Below are 20,588 nucleotides of genomic sequence, written 5' to 3' on the forward strand. Positions count from 1 at the left end.
GTTCGTATAAATCTTTCAAATAAAAATTCTGTCCATGGGCATCCGTTTAAGTAATTGTGTTTTAAATTTATCTGATAAATAAATCTTTTAAAATTATTTATCTTTAAAATTAATTAGATGAAACTGAATTATTAAAAAATAATAATAAATAAAAATGTAGTTTTGGCAATTAATTGCTTCCGGGATTTGGGTCCAAGAACAAGGCCCGAGAAGCATGGCTGGCCGTGGCCGCCACCAGAGTGGACCACGGTCAACGGGAATCGATGGATTTTGGGAGGATCTTGGACGGATAGATTTGACTGCGAAGAGGGTGGCGGCGTGTCGGCTGGGCAGGAAGATCTAGGGTTTGACCAACCGATTCGGTTCCGAACTTGGAGATTAGATCAGGAGGAAAGTAGCAAATTTGGCAGCTTCCGATCCAAGTCGGGGGTGACGGCTTGGCTTCTCTATCCCTCATACCTTGCTTACCGCCCTCTTTAATGGGATGCCCCATTCATCTCACCTTCTTTACCTTTTTTGTTCCGTCCCCCCTTGCCGTGCTATAAGATGTTGTTATTCTGCCCTCCCTCTGCTTTCTCCACATCTCGTCTCCTCCTCTTTCTCTTCTCGTCACAAGGTGTTATTGCTACCCTTCTCCTTTTTCTCTCTTTTGTTGCAAGTTTTAAGGTTGAGGTTTTGTTATCTAGAGTCTAACGCACCGCACTTTTTTGTTTTGTAGAGGGAGGAGGATAGGAGATGGCCGGCTGCAATCAAGGAAGTTTAGCTCCTCAGGGTGAAGAGGTAACGGTGTTTTAATCTTTTCCCCCCTTCTTTGGTTCTTGGTGATGTAGTGATTTTAGTTTTCCATATTTCTGTGTTTGGTTATCAATTTTCTTCTTGTTTGTTGGATGTGTATGGATCAATACTTTGTTTGATTTGGTGATAAAAGGGGGAAAAAATTGAAATCTACAAAAGGAGTATTGATGTGATATTAAGGTATATACACTCAATTTACCCTAAACAAGGTTTGATGGTATGATAATAACATCCTCTGCCTGTGTGAGACCAAAGAACTTTATTTGAAGACTACTAGACATTTTTCTTTTAAACTAAAGCTTTCGAAGTGTATTATTGCCGTGATCTTTACTCTTCTTTATCCTACTTTATTTCAGATATCCATAGGGAAAAATTATGGAGGAATTGCACCCAAGAAACCACTAATCTCGAAGGTAAGTTTTTTGACTTCTGAAATATAATGCTTCCATTTGAACATAGCAACCCTTACTAGCGATGCATGAGTTTCGGTGTTGACAAATAGGCAAGTTCATCCAATATAACATTAGAATTGGCGTGAAAATTGAAGGGAATCTTACTGAAGAAAATTCCCACAAAATGATACAAGAAAGTAATGGAAAATTGACCTAGGGAGACCAAAGAATGATCTAGACACGTTTGTTTTGTTAAGCAGTGATTGAGTTGATTTCATTTCTTAAATTTTGGTTGGTTGCAGGACCATAAAAGAGCTTACTTTGATTCTGCTGATTGGGTCCTTGGCAAGGTATCAACCTCCAAACCATCCTTTAAATTATATTCTAAAAGAATGTGGCTAGAGAAATGGATTCATCAGTACTTTTTCACCGACAAGAAAATTCTAAAGGCATTAGCTGACAACTATAGTCCATCTATTTGTATTTGCTATCAAGGAATTGATATGTAACCATGTCACTGGATGAATCTCTCTTTAGTGAGTACCATAGCAGTGTATTTTTTGAATTCTAAAGTGCATTTGACATAGTGAAAAAAGAGGGGGTTGAGTCTAAATTTGCTTGTGAAATGCACCTCCTCTTTTGATTCAATAAGGCTAGATTTGTCGACTTTGGAGATATTGTGAAATGCATTGACTGCAATTTCTCCCTTTCCGCAGCAAGCAACAAGTCCAAAGGCAGTAACTGCCACTGAATCTTTGAAGCCCAAGTTGAAGGTACAATTCATCTCATGCTCACAACAAAGAATCACCACATAAGGATCTCAGCATTCTTATTCTTTCATTTCTCGGTTTGATTTCTTCATAACTCGCTGCAGCGCACTCCGCCCCATCAGCTACCGCCTCGAAGGCCGACATGCACAATCAATGCGGAGGATGCAGTAAGCTTCGTTTCCTAATTTGCTTGATGCTGATCAATGCCATGAATTTGATTGAATTTTCAGTCGAAATTAAGGATTTGTAATTCTATCCCTTGCAGAATTAAGTGCTAATGAGATTGAAGGAAGCCCATGACATGCTGGTTGAAACTCCTCTTCCACCCGAGACAAACAAAATATTATTAATATTTTTTTACCAAAAATGAAAAATAAAGATATTGAAACAGATGGAACTGGTCAGAGATGTTCCGCACATGTTTGATCATATGAATCAAGGACTTCTTTGTTTCATGAATGATTGCACTTCCTTGTTAATGATGGGAGTCTGACTTGAGTGGATGGTAGATTGATTTAGTGTCTTTTGCATTCGGTTTAATGAGGTGGTTAGTTGGCCATTAACTTAAGTGGGTTATGATTATAAGCACCAAAGTGTAGTGATTATCTTGTTTTGTGCTTTCTCGCCAAGTGACTACTTTAGGTGAGGTGGATTATCTTATTTTCTGTATTATGATCCTATAATTAATTGTTATCTAATTTAGGATGCTAATATCAGTTAGTTAGTCTCATTATTCTTGGGATAGTTCAGAATTTTTTTTACAAAATTTTTGATTTCCGATTATCTTGCCTCGATCAATAATTTAAGGTTATATTTACTCGAGGGGAAAGGAAAAAAAAAAAAAGAGAAAGCCCTTTCTCCGTGAGAGTTAATGATTCTTCGGCAATTGTTTATGCAAACATTAAGTTTAATTTGAGCTTCTGTTATTTTACTTGCATTTTTAAAGTTTAGTTATTCATTTATCATTTTTTAAATGAATTAAGGGATGTTTTTCTTAGTTTCTGCTTGTTATTTACTTGTAAGTTTTATATTTATTTCACAAATTATATTAGTTTGGTTTTATTTAATTTAATTTGTGTTTTTTTATTATCTATATTTTGGTCAAGGGTAATTAACTATTTTAAAATGTTTAGATTATGTTTGATTAAATTTATTAGGTTTGTGATTTTTTATATATTTTATTCTAACTTGAATTGATTTGCAGAGCACAGAGTTGAATAAATAAGGAGTATGCGGTGTGCGCGCAAAACGTAACAGATTTTTTATTTTTTTTTTATTTTTTATTTAGTTTTTAAAAATTCTAATCAGATTTTGTCTTTACCGTATGCGGTGCATCAAAATTTTACAAAGAAGAATTATTATAATGACAAATTGATAAAAGGAGTTACCATAAATTTTTCCTTTTGTATTAACTTACAGGAATAAGAAGAGAAGTATCATAATTTCTCTTTCTTCCTTTAATGTAAAGGGCAAAAAAATTAATCTATGATAAAGTTGAGTGAAGTGCTCCCGAGTGGTTAAATTTAGTATTCTTTAGTTACATATTTTATTTGAATTTTTTTTTTTATAAATTTATCATAATTAAGAATTGAACTGTAAATATTTAAATGATAATGATTAATACCCTGGAGCTTCTTTCCTTTAATGTAAATATAGTCTAAAGCAACATAATGATCTTGCCAAATATGCAACTTCAATATGATAATCTTAATTGTGCCTTTGTACATATTTAGATCATCAAATGAGTTCTTTTCCTATATCTTACTATTTTATTAAGAATATATTCTCTTTACTAATTAATTTTGATGAAGTCCCAAATAAAATTATGATAATATCTTTTTTTATATCGAAAATAATTTTAATATTTATTGGTAATATTAACAAACGCATCAATCAGGATCTAGAGTTCAAGACTCAGTTGCGATGTATTATTGGAAATTTTTCTGATTAATCAATCAGTGATCTAGAGTTCGAGACTCTACGACATATTATTAGAAATTTTTCTCATTAATTAATCGAAAATCTAGAATTTGAGACTCAACTGCGATGTATTATTGAGAAAATTTCTTATTAATTAATTAGAAATCTAGAGTCTCTTTAGTCTCGTATCTTATAATTGACAATACTACGAGCAGATAAGCTTCTATAAATACTTTGAACTTGCCAGGTTAGAAAGTATATTTTTCTTACCTTTTGATTAAAATCAAATATGATATTAAATTAATTTTTTATAAGAAAAGGTCTTACATAGTCTTCCCCACTAAAAAAAAAGTATGAACCATACTTAAAAACTGAAACTTTTTTTATAGATTAATTTTTTTTTTCCTCGGATCTCTCCTTACATTATCCGATATGATATAAAAGGTATAGCTCACACAACACATATACATAATTGTTAGTATATAAGAGCTGCTACCTTGCCCACGTTGGTATTGCCTGGTAGCAGCTAGAGTAATGGGATCAAGGTCGAGCCGTCAAGGGACCTATAAGCTGTGTTCGTGAATACTACTAGACCTTCTAATCCAATCAAATAATGGGAAAAAAAACAGAGAATTATCGATTATATTTTTTATTCTTCCTTTAGGTTGTGATTACATGAGATGAAAAAATTAACAGGAAGAGGGTAAGAAAAAGGAGAGTCAATATGAAGCTAAGAGGTTGACTGAAAGAAAAAGAGAAAAAACTAAACGATGAAAAAAAGGCACTAAATTATCTCGATTATCAATCTATCACTTTTTTTTTAATCAGATTTATGTTCTTTGCTGCTGCTTTAAAATCACCTGATTGCCAGTTATCGTTACAGACTCACCCTTCCCTTTGAACCGGCCCTTTGCCTTGAACTAATCATTGCAAAATCTTCAATCATCTTTAGCTTCAAAAGAACAGAGACGATTCGAAAATTTAAACACTACTAATACTTTTGCCAAATGGGATAAACAGTTTCTGTGGATTACAGAGTAGCTGCCTTTTGCTCATTCTACTTATATAAACAAACAGTTGATACTTATTTAACAGTGAATTCCTAAAGATCATTCTACATCCATTAAGTCTTCGCCAGCAATCCCAACGCCAATGGTGTAAATGCAAAGACCAAGAACGAGTTGCAAAAAGACACTAGTATCCAATGTAACATTATAGAAGCGGTACTAGCTATAGGTGTAGAAGAATCACTTAGTTCTAGAGGAAAGTTTCTTTCTTTTCTGTGCAGCTTTTTTATTCTTAGGGCTGACCTTATTGGACCAGCTGTTGCATTTGGAGCAGAACCAGTCATCCTGAGGAACAGATTCAAGTGGGGGATCACAACAGTCAATATGGGTACCAATCCCACATCCAACGGTACCAGCTTCATCTCCACAAATTAGCATAACCTCACCCCTATCGCACAAACCACAAATAGCACATCTGAGGTCATCAATTCTTTCTACTGAAGTCGATATAAAATCTTCACTGATCTCCTCGGAATGGCTCAACAAGTTTGCAAACGACTTCTCAGCCCAAACATGTGTTTTATAGAGCACATGCCTGTCAAGTGAATATCCCGGCTTGCAAATGTAATCTACCAAGTAATCAGCCGCTACACATGGGATCTCATGCCTCAAGAATTCCTGCACCCACAAGTCCACTCGTGGCATACTTGGGCTGACAATGGCATAGTCAACGCCAGAATTAAGAAAACGAGTATATGGTGGAGAGGTTGCCAGAATGGTGCCATCTCCAGCTTTTATTACGCGCTTCAGTGTATCCTGATTCAGTAGAGTAAAAAAAACATAAGAATAATTTTGCTCATTTGTTAATGTTAAGACAGTATCGCACAGTAATCCAGATGAAAATTTGGGATGAAAAAACCAAAAAGAGATTATCTATTTTAACAAAAAAAAATGGAACTTAAATAGAATTATATAACTAACTAGAAGTAGATAAAATTTCCTACCAAGCTCGGTGCAATACATTCTCCATATATTAAAATCCGCATCCTATAGAGGGCACCGTGCCCTGTACGTTCCTTTAAGAGTCGCCATTTCCTCGGTGCTTCTAAGTTGATTGTTCCATCTTCTGTAAGACCTTTCATGTAGTACTCAAAGGGTTCTTCATCCAAGAATTTTCCAGCTTCAACACTGGCAGTCAAATAATCCGTCTTTAGAATCCACCTGAGTTTAAGAAATCAAGAGGGAAAAGATTGAGTGTTAACAACCAAGCAGAATGTGTGAAACATTTACTTTATGACACAAACCAAAAACACCCCAAGTAAATATTGGTTAAAGGCTTAAGGCCAAAACAATATAAAGTTATCCAGGGAAAAAAATAATTATGCTAAACAGTATTATCTTTGGAATCAATCTAAACATAATGAATTGACTATCAATTTGATAGCAGAATCTAAATCACCGAGACACGAAGCACAAGAGTTGCATACATACCTTCCAGCTGAAGCTGCTGCAAAGAACTTTTCTGTCCTGCGTAATGGATCTGGAGTTATGAAGTGTGTAGCTTGATAAGACCAATGATGAGAATCCCTGCAAATCCTCCCCCTAAGTCTTTTTATCAATACCCGAAATTCTCTTCTCTGAACACGATGACCGCTTAAAATGAACCATGCAGGATCCAAGTTAATCTTTGTAGTGCTGGGTGTTTCCATGTTGTAGCTCTTGTCTGGAGTCTTAACTATTTCTGGGTCATGTTCATTAACTGGTTTACTGCTATGAAAATTAGAAGAATTATAACTCAAGGTACCAGCTTCGTCAGGCATGTTCTCCTTTTCTGCATCAGTAATTGTTTGCTTTGAATGCACAGTTACATCCTTTTTGATACTTGAGGGTGTAGGAAAATCTGTGGCTTCTGTTCTTTCCTTTATAACCTCATTATCATAGAGTGGCTCAACAACCCTGTTCTTCAAGTTTCTGCTAATGTGCTTATCATTTGGTACCTTAGCCTTGTCATTTTTAGCAGGCACAACTTTGGTATTCATGACAACTTTATCAGAATCCAGAACATTATTCTCCTTCCTGCTAGTGTTCATTTCATTAAGCTTGTATCTGCTACTGACACTCCTCTTAGCGACAACCTTTCTTCTGTGGGAACCAGACGAAATTTTGCAATTGTTTCCCTCAGACCCATCAGCATTTACAGTACTAGAGGGAATTTCATTTACCAAAGATCGGTCACCGGGAGATTCGGAAGCCTGGTCTTCCTCAGACCCATCAGCATGTGCATTATTCTTCCCCACTAGATTTTGAATACCAATATTAGCAACTGCACCGTTTGAAGTTGTGGTGACAAGTTCAGGTTCTCCTGGACCACCCAGATATGTTTCAGGCCTTTCCTCGTTGCAAAACGTTTCATCAGAATGCTTACAGGCAACCACTGAACCAAACTGGTTCCCTATGTCATTCATTAGCTCCTGCTTGTTCTCCACTTGCATTGACCCATCATTTGAAGACAAATCTAGAAGTGCCTTTCTAGCTGACGAAGAATCAAATATATCAGTAATAGCTGTGGTTTTGGACAATTCTTCTGTTCTGTATTCCTGGTTAGATAAGGCCTGCTTTGGGCTAGAAATGCCATGGTTATTTATATTTGAAACTGAATGCGCACTGCTTGAATTTTTATGTATTACAAATTTCCCACATGATAGTGACTTTTTCTGATGGTAAAGTGATTTGAACTTTGAGGCTGGAGCTTTTTTAATTGATCCATTTGAATCCATAGTACCTTCCAGAGTGTGGTTTGTATCCAAAGTCAGATGATCCTTCTCTGCCGGAGGTGTAACAAGTGCTTCTATAGCTGTCAATTTAGTGTTTGGAGATGGATTACAGGAGGAAGAATGTATGGGGAAGCTATGGCATTCTGACTTGGGAGACTTTGAGTCCCCTCTTGGCAAAGACATTGATTTCCTTTTTTGAGGTAAAGCACTAGCAATATTATTTGTTGTAACTTGAGTGGTTAAACCTTGAAGACTGGTTGGTTCATCACTAGCACTAGTCCGTTCTGATGGCATTATATCAGAATCACCTTTCAAAATCTTTTCTAAAGAAAAATTCCTTGAGGGTGTAGAGATATTCACAGGTGATTTTACAGAAGTGGGATTTTCAGAAGGCTTCTTTGAAAGATTGAGAGCGCTTGATTTCATATCTGCTGCACTTGATGCTGAAACTGTTTCAGTGGGCAATGAACCAACCTCCTTAAAATCAGAAACAGTTTGGTCAAATAGTTCAATTGCAATCATAGAATCTTTTCTAACACGAGATCTGCTAGTTCGAGAAACCTCTCCTGCATTCGGATGATTTTTTTTGTTGTCACTGTTGCAACCTGACATAGATTTTCGAGAATTGTTGTTCTTGAATGATGTCATGATTGATGCACTATTTGTGACAGGATTTCCAGCAAAAGCCGAATTGACAATTGCAGCATTACCATTTGGAAACTGTCCCGTAAACTGACTGGACAAATCAGAACCTCCATTACACATTGTACCTCCCAAATTAGAATATTTTACATTATTTTGCCTCAATGAATTCTTGCTAACACCAATCTCTTCATCTGAATCCTTTGCCTCAGATTCCAAAATCTCTAACTCCCAACCGCTGTTTGAGATACAAAGTTAAAACAATCTTTCTTAATGACAAATAACTTTTCAAAACAATGTAAAATAAAAAGGCAATAATCAGGACTAAGAAGCAAAAATAAATGTTGAAACATAAAAATATAGTTTTGAAGAGGGCTTGTTTGGGGTTAAGCCCTAGCTAAAAGCTTTTGAGCAATTAAATTTGAGAATAATTCAGAATAACTTGAATCAAAAAATTAAATAAATTTACATACGTAGTTCATGGTATCAGCTGATATAAATTGATCTTGTTTTAATTCCCTGCATTATGGCTAGAAGTTGTTCAGAAATGAACCAATCGGCATGAAGGAACCCAATTCATTAAAAAATGATAACTTTAGCCAGCTCATTGTTCAAACTAAAACCACAAATAAGTGGGACAAAACAAGGAAAACAAATGAACATAGGAGAAACCAATAGTTGAGAGGCAAAAGTTGAAAGAAATGAAAGGCAAACCAATATATCAATATGAAAAAAAAAAATGAGAATATGCTGCTTCTATTGTAATTGTTATTTATTCTAGCCATCACATAGATCATCTGGGCCAACTATTATGATGTTTGGTTCTCACTGATATGCAAGAAAATAATCAGAAAGAGATGAGGATGCTCTTGAGAGGATTAAACATGATAGTGAATCATTGGGGATTAACAATACTACATATGAATATAAGATGTAGTAGGTTTATACTTTTCTGATATCAACATAAGCTTAAGCAAACCTATCTAAAACAACTAGAATAATTCAAACACATACCAATACAATAAACAAACATTGGGAAAAAAAAAATAGAAGTATTGGCCTGACCTCTTTGTATAACTATCAATTGGCAAAATTTCCCATGATCTTAAGCTGGAAGAGAATGCACATAAAATAACAATCAGATTTTGTTTTCCGTTTCCTGTGACTAGTAGTTAATATGGAAAATCAAAATTCCATGGAAACAAAAGAAGAATTAGTCTAACTTTACCAATCCTCTAGCCATCGATGGTTGACAAGTTTGATCTTCACCTTCTTAGCAAGCTCATATTTCTCACCTAAAAGTCATTAAAGCATATATTTGGATAAAGCGTCATAATTCAGAGAGAGAGATAGAGAGATTTCATCTTTTTAATCTAAAAACACAAAATAAAACATCTAAATTTGCTGCAGATTAAGGTTGCATTTAGGTTATGAAAATTTTCTGATTATTTGTTTTTGTCCTCATTTTCTAGAAAATAGTTTTTCCCAAAAATGGAAAAAAAAAAAAAATGTTCTCAAGAAATTGGAAAGGAAAATGGAAATTCTGAAAATTTTCTCTATAATTCATATTCTTTTTTTTTTTAAATTTCACCTAGCTTCCTAGAATTATATCTTTTTAACAATGTCAAGAGCTAAGAAAAATTATTATTCTTCAATAATGACAAATTTTATGAACAGTGAGTGAACATGTTGTCTATTGTGCATTTCATTATTGTCTTCAATTAAAAACTTACCGGGATAATCTATTTCAGAAGTATGAAAACAACAAGATGATTATCGGCAAGGACAACAACATCATGACTCACCATAGCTTGATATCGATGTGTTGTTCTAGCATTCACAAATGAATAAATGTAAGAGATAACATTGCATTTAGTTTAAACATGAAAACTGAAGCATATACTATTTTCTATCCTCTAGTTTCCAATATTTCAACAGCAATTCCATTTGTATGTTATATCATGTATAACTATCTTAGTTAATTTTCTCTTGGTAATTTTTATTCTCTTCAAATAAGTGTGATCCACTCTATGCATATTGAAATTGATTAAAAAAATATAATAAATACAAAATACACATTTTGAAATCATGGAAAAAATTCAATGAAATACTCATAATTTTCATTTTTTGTTTCACTTTTTCAAAAACATTTTGCCTTTTTGGAAATTAATTTTCAGAAATTGAGAACAAAAAACAAAAAAAATTAGCAATTAACAAACCGAACACAACCTAATGTTTCATGTAGTGCTCATTTGTATATACAGTAATGTATCAAGGAATTTGACACGTTTAAGATACAGCCCAATCAACAATATCCTTTCTGCATAAATCATTAAATATACAATATATCAGAATGCAAAATCAAGAAAGACGCATGTATAGCCAGTCAAATCTCTGATTATAAGTGATTATGGTCACAAAATAACAAATAAATGCAACTATATACAAATGTAACACAAAATCATTAAGAATTTTGTATGTAGAATGCTTAAGACAAGTGATACTAACCTTCAAATTTATAGCAAATAAGATGTGTAACTTGATTCGCTATTAACGATTTGGAGAATTTTGCCCCCATTAAGGATGCCATTTTCTACAATATATAGGGAAACAGGAGGAATAAAGTTGATCAGTAATATCTACCAATAAATAGATGTCGTGATGTGAGGAAAAAAATTTAACAATATTAAATTCATTCCCATGAATAACTGTGATGCAGCACCAGAGGAGAGCTTGATTGTTTGAGGGTATATGGAGTAGGAATCTAAAATTAGGTGGTAAAGAATTGTAGAAGGTAGTAGAAACTTAGGCATCACATCTAAGAAATGCTTGGCATCATACAGTACGGAGATTCCATCACACAATTTGGAAAATTTCTTAAAAACTCACTTTCTTTATTCCAGCAGCACATCAAAACATATTTATAGGTTGACAGGCTTTTAACATAGAAAACATAAAGGACTCATAAATATACTTTGATGGAACTCTTGACTAATTAAAAAATCTTTTAATTGAAGCTTCAATTTTCTAAACTTTGGTTGTCAAACATTGGAATTGTTGGAGTTTATGGCTGACTCTTCAACTTTGCAACTTTAGCCTTTACATCATTTCCAAAATAAGACTCATCATTATCTAAAATATGCCAAATTAAAATTTGAGCTTTAGAATTTTTATGTCTACGCTTATAGACTATAAGAGGAGACTGCCACTTGTCTTCATCATCCCTCCCAATTGAGAAAAACTACCCCCTAAGCAAGTTAAAAGCATGAAATCTTTCATAAAGATCTTGATTCAGCTATCAGAATTCATCATCAATAATCCATGTGTATTCAAAAAGGGTTTGTGTCTTCCATTTGACAATATACTTCTGATAACCACATGCCTTTCCATGTGCATTCAAAAAAGGGTCATGTCTTCTATTTGACTATATAATTTTGATAACCACCTTCCTTTGCTAACACTATCTAATAATCAGTTACATATTCAATTTCTTTTTTAAATGTTTTAACTGATGGCAGGTGAGCATTAAATTTATTATATGTCATAATATCTTCATGTTTAGAATATAAGGTGAGATCCTTAATGTTGAAGATGTTAATACCCATGTCTTGTGGTAAATCAAGGGCATAAGCATTGAGCTCTTTTTCTTTAGGATTTTATAGGGAGTAGCATTCCTTGAATGAAGTTTCCTATAAACCATTTTTGGATATTATTCTAATTTCATACAAACCATAATCATATCACCTTTTTCAAATTCTACAAAATTTCTTTCCAAATCAGCACGTGTCTTATATCTTTTATTGCTCATAGCAATCTTTCACCTGGCATCACCATGTGCATCTTGTATGTGCTTGCTAAAAGTATCAGCTCTAGCACTTTGTCTTGCAACCAATGGTTAAGAAACCAAATCAATTGGTCTTTTAGGAAGCGTACATGTAATAGTTTCAAATGGACTGTATAGTGGACCTATTCACAGAATTATTATGTGCAAATTCAATCATAGGAAGAGTTTGATCCCATGAGGTATCATGCTCTCCAACCAAGCAACAAAAAAAGTTTCCTAAACTAAAGCTTTTGTTGACAACCTATGTTCTAACCATCTGTTTGAGAGTTGAAAGAAGAAACTTCAATTTCATATTATCATTTAATAAGGTTTGTGAACTTTACATTTTAGTCAAAGAAAAATTGCAAAACATGAAGACAATCAAACTTAGCAATGTGAACAACATTTACAATTTTTGAACATAAGATATAATGTGTCATTTTTTAAAAGCGATGCACTACCACAAATATTGAGTCATGTCGTCTAATGGTTCTAAGTAAATCAAGCATGAAATTCATACTAATATCCTACCCTGGTTTGTGGCATATACAAACCTATATTTTTCTTTCTTCCTTTAGATAAGTGGCATTTGTGACAGCAAGAAACAATCTTAGCCATATCTTTTTTGAGGCTAAGCCAATAAAAAGTGGTCTTCGACTATTGTAATAGTTTTATCCTCTCCAAAATGACACATAATCCCTCCAACATATATAATTCCCATTTCACTTGCTCACAAAGAGAAATATTTGACAAAGAAAGTGTGATTCCCTTTAAGAGATAATTATTATGCATTAAAAAAAATAAGAATTCCTAAGTTCTCCAACAAACAAGCTAACAAATATATTACTAAAATCATTGCCCAAAAGGTAGTAGATCAAACCCCACCACTTATACAGCTATAAAAGAAAAATATATATCATTCTGTTGACTACATCAACTGCCTTGTTGTCAACAGAGTGCATCAGTTGCCTTGTTTTCAAGGTATATTCTTGAAAGGAGATTCATTTCCCATGTCGATTATTTTAAGAATTGATGTATTAAAGAGCTTAATGATCAGAATATACAACAACCTTTTGTCACTAATAGTGCAAAGATTGAACTACTACGTAAAATTCTTTGCTATTTGTGGAATACCATTGTTTTGCCTCATTCATCTTTTCACTAAAAAATGCAATAGGATGTCCTTCTTGACTCAATGCGTCTCCAATTCCAACATTAGATACATCACATGTCACTTCAAAAATCTTGATAAATCTAGTCGTCGAAGCATTGGTGTTTCAACAAATCATTTCCTTACTTCTTAAAAAGCTTGTTAAACTATGTTGATTCAAGCACACCAATCTTTCTTCATACAATCAATTATAAGAGTCATAATAGTGGTAAATTTTTTGATAAATCACTAGTAAAATGTTGTTAGGCTATGAAAGCTTCTAACTTCTTGTAGTGTTCTAGGCATCGATCATCCTTTGATGGCTTTTACCTTGTCTGGGTATGCCTCTAATTCTTCAGACAACTACAAAACTCAAGAATACCACAAATGAAATCGTGAAAGAGCATTTCTTTTAATTTATGTAGAGCTTCTTTCTGCAAAGAGTTCTCATAACTTGTTAAGATGACCTTTTCTACTCTTGCTATAAATTAAGATATTATCAAAATAAACAACCAACAATAATCAAGCCTTTTCCCACTAGGTAGGGTCAGCTGTATGAACTCTTTTACGCCATTGAGCTCTATCTCCTACTATATCATCATCTATATTTAAATAAATTTTATCGTGTTTTATTGTTACTAACCAAGTCTTTTTTAGTCTTTCTCTTCCTCGTTTGATATGCATGTTTATCATAGTTTCACATCACCTAACTTGAGCATTTATTGATCATCTAAGTACATGTTCGTACCATCTTAAATGTATCTCTCGAAATTTTTCCTCAATAGATACAACTCTGACTTTCTCTCTAATGCTCTCATTTCTTATTTTATCCATCCTCGGATGTCCATACATCCATCTTAACATCCTCATCTCTGCAACTCTCATCTTCTGCTCATGTACTCGAGTCATAGCCCAACATTCAATCCCATATAACATAGCAAGTCTAACTGCGATCTTATAGAAATTACCTTTAAGTTTAAAAGTACTTTACAATCACATAAAACACTCGATGTTCCCCTCCATTTCAACCATTCTCTTGTATTCTATGTAAAGCATCCCTCTTTACTCTGATCATTATATCCTCGTACATATCCTTAATTATTTCAATATATATTACACTAACACCTCTATTTTCTAAAATTTTCAATATAATTTCTCTTGAGATCTATCATAAGCTTTTTTTTAAGTCAATGAATACCATGTGTAGATCTTGTTTTTGCTCTTGATATTTTTCAATTAGTTGTCTAAGAAGATGTATAGCTTCTAGTGTCGACCTTCCAGGCATGAACCCAAATTGATTTTCAATCACTATGATCTCCTTTCTTAATCTTTTTTCTATTAATTTTTTTTCCCAAAGTTTCATAGTATGACTCATTAGTTTAATACTCCTATAGTTTACACAATTTTGTACATCTCTCTTGTTCTTATATAAGGAAACTAAAGTACTTATCCTCCATTAATCAAGTATTTTTTTATTTTTAATATTATGTTAAATAATTTTGTAAATCATTCAATACCTTGTTTCCCTAGGCACTTCCATACCTCTATCAAAATATCATCTGATCCAACAGCTTTTCCATTGTGCATCTCATTTAAAGTTTGTTTTACTTTTGAAATTTGAATTCTACGATAAAAATTAAAATTTCTATGCTCATTTGACCTACTTAAGTTACCTAAATTAAGTTGATCACCTAAACTTTCATTAAAAAGTTGATGAAAATACCTCTTCTATCGCTCTTTTATTTCTTCATCGTTTACTAATACCCTATTACATTCATGCTTAATACATTTTATTTGACTAAGATCTCTTATTTTCCTTTCTCTCACTTTAGCTATTCTATAAATGTCTTTTTCCCTTTCTTTTATATATTCAATTTTTTGATATAATCGTTCCAAAGTTTCATTTTTTGATCCACTCACTACTTTCTTCTTTCTTGGCTATTGTATATTTTTTTAAGTTTTCCTCATTCTTACAAATATATAATTCCTTGTAAGCTATTCGTTTTTCCTTCACTTTCTCTAGTATTTTCTCATTCCACCACCAAGATTCCTTACTTAGTGGTGCATGTCCCTTTGCCTCACTAAGTATACTCTTAACTACTATTTTCAATTTTGATATCATCTTATCCCATATTATATTAAAATCATCGTATATTTCACCTAATGTTTGTACTTTTACCTTCTCCTTAAATATATTTTGCTTCCCATCCTTTAATTTCCATCACTTAATTCTAGGAATCGTATATATTTTCTTTCTATTGATACTATATTTAAGGTGTATATCTAACACTACTAACCTATATTGGGTAATTAAGCTTTCTCCAACGATGACTTTGCAATCTTTATAAATCTTTCTATCCTTCTTCCTAACCAACAAGAAATTTTCTAATAAATTGTTATAGTTCTAAATTCATAAAATATATAAATGTATTAAGAGTATTAGAAAAACAAAAAAAATCACAAGTCATTCATAAAGATCATCTTTAGTTTTAAAAGTTGTCTTATATTCATCTCTAAGCATTATGTGCACTTGATGATACTTAAAATCCTAACAACATATCCAACATATCATCAAGATAGGGAATTCGAAATCAATATTTGATGGTGATCTTATTGATCATATGATTGTCAATACATATATACCAACTATAATCTTCTTTGGCATCGACAATGTAGGGATAGCACATGGGCTTAGACTTTCACAAATTCAACTCTTAGATAGCAGTTCATCTACTTGGCTTTTCAATTCTACATGACCACTTGGAGTCCGTCAATAGGCTAGTAGATTGGGCAATTGTGAACCTAGTATAAAGTTAGCACTAAGTTAAATTTTATACATCAATGGAAGGTTAATAGATAATTCTTCTAGAGCGATATTAGAAAAACTCAATAACATAGTGATTTATGGGAGAACTAAGGAAACTTTGGTATAATTACTTCCTTCACTTCTTTGATTACAAGGCCATGTATTTAGGAGGGAATTGTTTTTGCCCTCTCATTGGAAATTTTTCTTAGTCAAAATGTGAAGAGAATTTGTATTACTAGCAACAATGTTTGCCTTCTTTTGCTTCTATTTATTCATTTTAGCAGTCCACATTGGTTTCCATAACACTTTCTTATTAACAAACATAAAAGTATATGTATTATTCTTGCCACAATGATGCACATATTGATCATACAACCAAGGTCTTGCAAGAAATATGAGCTACTTTCATAGGGATAATGTCACACCAAATAGACATTATAATTATGACAAAGAGAAACAAAACAATATTGTGTTTACCGAAATCGAGGTATTATCTATCCATCCGACCTAATAAAATTGTTGATGTGGTTGCTTAGGAAGCTTGAGGCACTCCACCATAAATGTTAAAACAATGTTCATGCAACTTCCTCCATTAATGATAAACTTGTGTGCTTGATTCCCACAACAAACCAACATCTTAAAAATAAATGTTCACGTTCAATCTTCACCATGACTTTAGAGTAGTAAGAACATACGTAATTACAAGTGTCAAATAAATGTCTTCATCTTCTAAATCATCTTCATATAAATTTCATAATCAAAAGAGATTTCATTTTCTTGATTTTTTTTTTTTTGGCATCATGTTCATGCTCCACTCATGTATATTCATTTTAACGCAATTCTAAGTCATGTGGCTTGGTTATTGACACTTGAAACATTTGTTGCCTTGTTTTTAAATTTAGGTGGTTTAGAAGGTGGTTTATAGGTACTCTACAATTAAATGAGTTGACAAATACTTCTCTTGTTTACTAGTTGATTTCAAAGGTCCTTTTGTTCATCGATCCAACTGTTGGAACTCCAAGCTTCTTACCAAATGAATACTGCAAGTATTCCATATCTAATGTGACTTGAAAAGCTTGTTCCAAAATGTAAAGTGATTATCTTAACAATCTAGCCTAATCTTGCAATAGTTTGTCTGGAATCTTCAGCAATTTCACTTATCTTTAATTTGCATATATTCAACTAGAGACAAGTTGCTCTGCATTAAACTAATCAATTGATCGCATAGATTATCATAATAATTTATTGGCAAATACTTCCCTTATAATTTAGCCTTCATCTCCTATCATATGTTGATTGATGATTGCCCCATTCTCCTTATGTTTGCTTCAACATCAATCCACCATATTTTTGCTAAACCTACAAGCTTCATTCAAGCAAACCCTACTCTCTAATCATATGTTATGTCATACCAATCAAAACAATCTTTTATTACCACAAGCCAATTAGCAAATAAAATGTGATCCACTTTCCTTTTGAAATTTGACACCTCAATTCATACTTTCTCTGTGATATCACAATAGCATCTTGATAATTGCTCTATGCCATAAGAAATCTTCTAGACCACTTAGAAAAAAGGTTGTTGTGTTGAAGTGTTGGAAACCCTTTTTGAATCAAGTTGTTGTTTGCTTAAGATATTTCTCCTTACTCCCCTTAAACTTGATCACTTTTAGACTAAGAAATCAGGGCTTCAACACCATTAAGGTGAATTTGCATGGCAATAAGTTGTTCCATCATGCAACTGAATATCTCATCTTATTGACTATCAATCAGCTTTCCTCTAAAACTCTTGAATCTAGTAGACATTAGTTTAGCTTTGATATCAAATACGATGCAACACAAGAGGAGAGTTTGATTGTTTGAGGGCATGTGGAGTAGGAATCTAAAATTAAGTCGTAAAGAACTATAGGAAGATAGTAGGAACTTAAGCATCATACCTAAGAAATCCTAGGCATCACATCATAAGGAAATTAGATAACACAGTCCAAAAAAATTCTTAAAAACTCACTTTCTATTGTATATTCCAGCATACAGTAAAACATAAAAAAATAAGATTCATAAATATACTTTAGCTGAACTCTTAACTAAATTAAAGCTTGTTGTTTAATTTGAAGTTTCAGTTTCCCAAACTTTAACCGTCAAACATTGAAATTGATGGAATTTATGGCAAACTTTGACTTTCAAATGTTGAAACTATTACACTATACAAAATTTCTAAAATAGGCTTATCTCCAAAGTATGTCAATTGAAAATTGGGCTTTATGATCTTTATTTCTGCTCTTATAGACTTTATAAAAAGCCTACTTCTTGTCTCCATCATATTAACTCAAGTATGGCTAACCAAAAAGCTTGAAGTCTACTGTAAGAGTAATCCAACATCAAAAAATAATGAATTCCTAGATGATGCATGAATAAGTGCACCTTGAGATGTGTTTTATTGAAGAAATAGTAAATAATATAAACAATTATCTATAAATGTAGTAAATGTATTAAACATAAACAATTATTAATAATCCCCATAGGTTATACAAGGAAAAAATGTTAAAACTCTTGCAATATTCTAAAAGCTAACCAAATTAATCTTTCATACTGATGAGACATTAAATCAAGATACTACTTTAGCTTAAGCTAGACAAAAGGAAATATTTTTATTAGCAGAAAGATTGAATGAATCAGATCTTATATGAAATCATCAAGGAGTAGAATATCTGAAGTGTAAGAAGATATATCTATTTATAATTTTGTACATATATTTTCCAGTAAAATTCACTTTGAAAGTCATGTTACCTATGGTACTCAATAATCAGAAGAGCAGTTCAAGCTCATCAATTTGAAACTAAACAAACAAATTTAATATAAAACAATTTTAAAATATTTTAGCTAACAATAAGAATGATAACTTTTCCCATGACAACTACCTAGCAGAAGTGTCATGTTTTTACATCACGACATGACCCATAGTTCATAAAACACCCAAAACATTTTTAAAAAGAAAAAGAGAGATTTCTTTTAAAGATGCACCAAATGGATGGGAAAACCAAAACTTTTACCATGATATCTTCTCGTTCTTGCTTTTGATATCCTGTTAAACAAATGTGCAAATATTTACTTCCTGGTATTCCACTCAGATCCTTTACAGGCCTGTATATTATCTGCAGGAAATGCCACAATCTTCAATAAGGACTGATTTCTCAGAAGGATATTCGTGATGGAGCATAATGGAAATCAAACAGGTGCTTAATTTCTCAAATGACTTATAGCTTTCTCTATCATTTTGCTTTAAATTTCTTGAAACCACACATATCTACACTAACTAAAGGACAACAAATGCAAGCTCATAAAACTCGACCAAAAAAAAACTCAGAACTGACCCTGGTAGCATCACCCATAATTTCATGTTGCAAACTATCATCAACCCACAATTCATTCACCAGTATTTTCCCATCCTTCCGAGCAGTAACGCATACAGGATCATCCTACACGCAATATTCCTTCAGCGTTCAACTTCTTTAATTTTCAATCCAACAATACAACTCATATCAGTAGAAGTACAAGACTTACAAAAACGCGACGACAAACAATCACATGCGTGCAGCTCTGATCGTACTGACCCGCATCTATTCCTCCTCTTCGCACGAGCTCAGAGCGACACTGTAACAGATCAAGAAAAAGGGCAAACAGGGATCAAACAGCCAAATTCGCGCAACCCGAGTGGGGGAAAATAATAGTCGAGAAGGGACGGACCTGAGCTTCGGATACCGAATCAAACCCAAAGAGGACGAAACGAACGCCGGAGAAGGTCTTGTCCGGGCTGCTGTAACTGGTAGCTCCGCGCGACTGGTGCATTTGGAAGCCCTAGCCCTAGTGCGAGGAGCGGAGAGAAGGGTGCGTAGGGCTGGAGGATGAAGTGCTTGGGATAGGAAGGATCGAACAAGGCACGGATGGTATAGGTAGATGAAGGGATCGGGCGGTTCCTTGTGGCGGAAGGAGGAATCTGAAAGAGGCGGGCCTTTTGGGGTTTCGTTGTTTGCTGCGATACTTCTGTAGGATGCACTGGAGATTTGAGTCTCGTTGTTTACTTTGGGAGGAAATGGGAGGAAACAAGAGAGCGGGGCGGGAGAAAAGAGGCGCGTTGCAAAAATTAAATGGGCACTTGCGCCGGGTCACGTGCTGATATGTGCTCGTCGGGTCAGTTGGTGTTCCCGGGCCGACCGGTCTTTGGGCCTAGCCTAAACTGGCGATGTTAGGGCTGGTAATGTCTAAATTTATTTGATGAGATATTTAATTTGAGTCGAACAAATTAAACTATTAAAATAATTATTTGAGTCGATCCCAACGCCTTTGCTGGCCTGATGACGGATTACGACGAGAACCCGCGTGAGCAGTCGGCGGACCACCGCCATCGCAATCCACTTGGACGCTGCCAGGCTGGCGCGCCGGAGGACCGCTGCACTTCCCTCCCTAAAGACACCCTCTTCTCCATCGTCTCCTTGCTCACCATCAAGCAGT

General features: G+C 33.8%; 2 protein-coding genes across 3 annotated transcripts; one reads left to right on the plus strand and one right to left on the minus strand.

Moving 5' to 3' along the window:
* The first annotated feature begins 306 nt into the window (after window positions 1-306).
* LOC121981370 lies at window positions 307-2,475 on the plus strand. Its single transcript, XM_042533845.1, has 7 exons — window positions 307-616; window positions 719-780; window positions 1,152-1,208; window positions 1,490-1,537; window positions 1,904-1,960; window positions 2,062-2,124; window positions 2,223-2,475. Exons 2-7 carry the CDS (start codon window positions 736-738, stop codon window positions 2,226-2,228), a joined length of 276 nt encoding a protein of 91 aa, XP_042389779.1. The 5' UTR covers window positions 307-616; window positions 719-735; the 3' UTR covers window positions 2,229-2,475.
* A 2,378-nt stretch (window positions 2,476-4,853) lies between these two features.
* On the minus strand, window positions 4,854-20,144 carry LOC121981371. Of its 2 annotated transcripts, XM_042533846.1 has the most exons (10): window positions 19,824-20,144; window positions 19,641-19,730; window positions 19,451-19,555; window positions 19,130-19,231; window positions 10,809-10,893; window positions 9,529-9,595; window positions 9,366-9,410; window positions 6,376-8,538; window positions 5,889-6,105; window positions 4,854-5,700 (listed from the first exon to the last, which is right to left on the minus strand). In XM_042533846.1, the coding sequence occupies exons 1-10, from the start codon at window positions 19,923-19,925 to the stop codon at window positions 5,125-5,127; spliced, it is 3,552 nt and encodes a 1,183-aa protein (XP_042389780.1). In that variant the 5' UTR covers window positions 19,926-20,144; the 3' UTR covers window positions 4,854-5,124. The 2 variants fall into 2 exon arrangements, with proteins under 2 accessions (XP_042389780.1, XP_042389781.1); XM_042533847.1 differs by lacking the exons at window positions 19,130-19,231; window positions 19,451-19,555; window positions 19,641-19,730; window positions 19,824-20,144 and having other exon boundaries at window positions 9,524-9,595.
* Between the last annotated feature and the right edge of the window lie 444 nt (window positions 20,145-20,588).

This window comes from Zingiber officinale, chromosome 5A (genome assembly GCF_018446385.1).
Source record: "Zingiber officinale cultivar Zhangliang chromosome 5A, Zo_v1.1, whole genome shotgun sequence".
NCBI lineage: Eukaryota > Viridiplantae > Streptophyta > Magnoliopsida > Zingiberales > Zingiberaceae > Zingiber > Zingiber officinale.

Bases quoted from the DNA above. Each gene is read 5' to 3' on its own strand.
- LOC121981370 (XM_042533845.1), top strand. From the start codon at position 736: ATGGCCGGCTGCAATCAAGGAAGTTTAGCTCCTCAGGGTGAAGAG. The intron at 781-1,151 runs GTAACGGTGTTT...ACTTTATTTCAG, and splicing joins TAGCTCCTCAGGGTGAAGAG to ATATCCATAGGGAAAAATTA. The intron at 1,961-2,061 runs GTACAATTCATC...AACTCGCTGCAG, and splicing joins CTTTGAAGCCCAAGTTGAAG to CGCACTCCGCCCCATCAGCT.
- LOC121981371 (XM_042533846.1), bottom strand. From the start codon at position 19,925: ATGCACCAGTCGCGCGGAGCTACCAGTTACAGCAGCCCGGACAAGACC. The intron at 19,232-19,450 runs GTCAGTTCTGAG...CATTTCCTGCAG, and splicing joins TTATGGGTGATGCTACCAGG to ATAATATACAGGCCTGTAAA. The intron at 6,106-6,375 runs GTATGTATGCAA...TCTTAAACTCAG, and splicing joins GCAGCAGCTTCAGCTGGAAG to GTGGATTCTAAAGACGGATT.